A 2,431-nucleotide genomic window follows, 5' to 3' on the forward strand; every position below is an offset into this window, starting at 1 on the left:
AAGGAGACACCAAATATAATCTAAACCTGCAATAAGGACAAGTTTTGACGAACTCAAAAAATTAGGACTAAAACTCCACAATCTTGCCTTAGGGTCATTTCTGTAATTTAATCTCAACTCTTAATGACGTTAACAAAAGATAAAAAAAAATATATATAATAATTAATAATAAAATATCTGGCATATTCTGAACCTCTCAATCCCATCATATTCCACGTGGGCTTTTCTTTTTTCAACACATTATCACAATTCAAATTATACACAATCAAGTATAGAGAAAAGTAGCAAAGACTGAGAAGGGAGAGATTTGCGTACGTAACAGTGAGATTCGGAGAGAGCCATGGAAGCCGAGTGAGCTGCACTGGTGAGACTTAGAGACGGAACAGATAATGAAGACGGTGAGACAAGCACATGAGCCACATAAAGCGACCGTCCAGCGCAGTGACCGGCGGTAGCCGACGATTAGGTGATCAGAGTTTCTTTGATATTATTTTTTATGTTTTAACTTGGACTTGTTCCCTTATTCTTAGGATTTAGTTGTTTGAGACTTGGGTTATAACTCAATAATTGTTATCAAGATCCATTCGTATATCAAGAGAAATTCTGTATATTTAAAATTAAAAAAAGTTTAGATACGAAAAGACAAGCGTTGATTCTGTATATCTAAAATTACTACTTCCAGAGAAAAAAGCTAAATATATACTCTCTTTTACAATTTTTGGCAACCACAGGAAGTTAAGCTAAAAATTGGAGATGGGAGATGGAGATGTAGACGTTATTGTTAAAGCTGTCCAAAATCTTTTTGATTCTGTAAAAAACCCAAGTCTTAGTTTGGGACTATATCGAACATTTATTGACGTGGTCCCCAGTGGGCTCCGTGATCTCAGCCCTACTTCTTTCAACCCTCGGGTGGTTTCTATTGGACCTCTTCACAAAGATGAACAACATCTTCAGCCATTTGATGAGCAGAAAGTGAAGTATGCTCATAAACTATTGTATTCTCCTGATTATTCCCTTCCCAACCAGATGCTAAAAGAATGTGTGGAGAAAGTGGTTGCTAAAACAGACAGAATCAGAGCATGTTATGACAAGATAAAGATGGAAAAATACAATGACACTGAACTTGCCAAAATGATGGTTATCGATGCATGTTTCATACTCGAATACCTTGGAAGATCAGAATTCAATGTTGAAAATAGATCCTTTTGGCGTGGGCAATCTATAGTTTATGACATGGTGCTCGTAGAAAACCAAATCCCTTTCTTTATTCTTCAAGACATCTTTGATAGCACCATTTTGAAATCTGAACCTACAGCCTCACTTACTACCCTTTTGCTTCCACTTGTACAAATTTGTAACATCTTTGAAACAAGCTTAACAGCCAATATCACCCCCCGTTTAAATTTTCAAGATCATATCCTTGGCTTTCTTGAAAATTGTTTCCATCCATCAAGAAACAACTCTCCTTCAGAAGGATTACCAAGTTCAGCAATACACTCGGCTGTAGAACTGGACAGGGCAGGGGTGATCTTTAAACCTAATAATCCAGATGAAACTTGGTCAATGGCTATGGAGTTCAAGTCATGTCCATTAAGCTGCTTCTCATGGTGTTGGGGTAAGCCTACTCTCAGAATCCCGGTATTGCTTATTGACAACTTCACTGAGTTGTTTTTAAGGAACCTCATTGCTTATGAACACTCCTCTTCCTCTTATAAAACACATGGTTATGTTACCTCATATGCTATGGCGATGGATATGCTAGTGGATACAGAAGAAGACATTGCTAAGTTGATAGAATCAAAGGTCGTTCTCAACCATTTAGGCTCAAACGAAAAGGCTGCAGACATGATCAACAGCCTTTGCAAACAACAACCCATACGGATGTTTTGTTACGTTGATCAATGGCAAGATATGGATACCCACTACAACAATTACTGGCCCAAAAATATTGCAGCTTTGAAGCGTACGTATTTTAGTAGTCCATGGAGTATGATTACTCTTGTTGGAGGGATCGCTCTCTTTGTTCTTACAGTGATTCAGACTATCTATGCTGTCCGTGCTAGATAGTGTCAGGGCTTCCTTCACACACTATACATTTGTGCATTGCTACATGTAACACATACCTTAATTTCAATAATAGAAAACCATTTGTACGATGTTGAGAAGTTGCAATATGAAAATAATAATAGATATCATGTAAATTTGTTCTCATGCTGACTAATGTGCTTCAAGAACTTGACAAAGTTCTTTCAACACCATTTACAACGAAGATCAAAATGTGCACGCATTTGAAGGCAACACAAAGTCTTATCTACATGGGCTATTGCGTCATTTAGTTTTCCTCGATCCCGTGATGCTTATCTCCCTTTTCTCTTCTCTTTGCTTTGCAATCCACCTAAAGAAAGCTGCAACACCTATCGCGAATGCACAA

The 2,431-nt window shown here is 37.6% G+C and overlaps 1 protein-coding gene across 1 annotated transcript; it reads left to right on the top strand.

Annotated features, from left to right (window-relative positions):
- The first annotated feature begins 264 nt into the window (after positions 1–264).
- On the top strand, positions 265–2,156 carry LOC145011913 (UPF0481 protein At3g47200-like). The gene is made up of 2 exons (XM_078970660.1): positions 265–466; positions 732–2,156. Exon 2 carries the CDS (start codon positions 754–756, stop codon positions 2,065–2,067), a length of 1,314 nt encoding a protein of 437 aa, XP_078826786.1. The 5' UTR covers positions 265–466; positions 732–753; the 3' UTR covers positions 2,068–2,156.
- The last annotated feature ends 275 nt before the right edge of the window (positions 2,157–2,431 follow it).

This window comes from Lactuca saligna, chromosome 8 (genome assembly GCF_052625555.1).
Source record: "Lactuca saligna cultivar CGN05327 chromosome 8, ASM5262555v1, whole genome shotgun sequence".
In the NCBI taxonomy this organism is placed as follows: domain Eukaryota; kingdom Viridiplantae; phylum Streptophyta; class Magnoliopsida; order Asterales; family Asteraceae; genus Lactuca; species Lactuca saligna.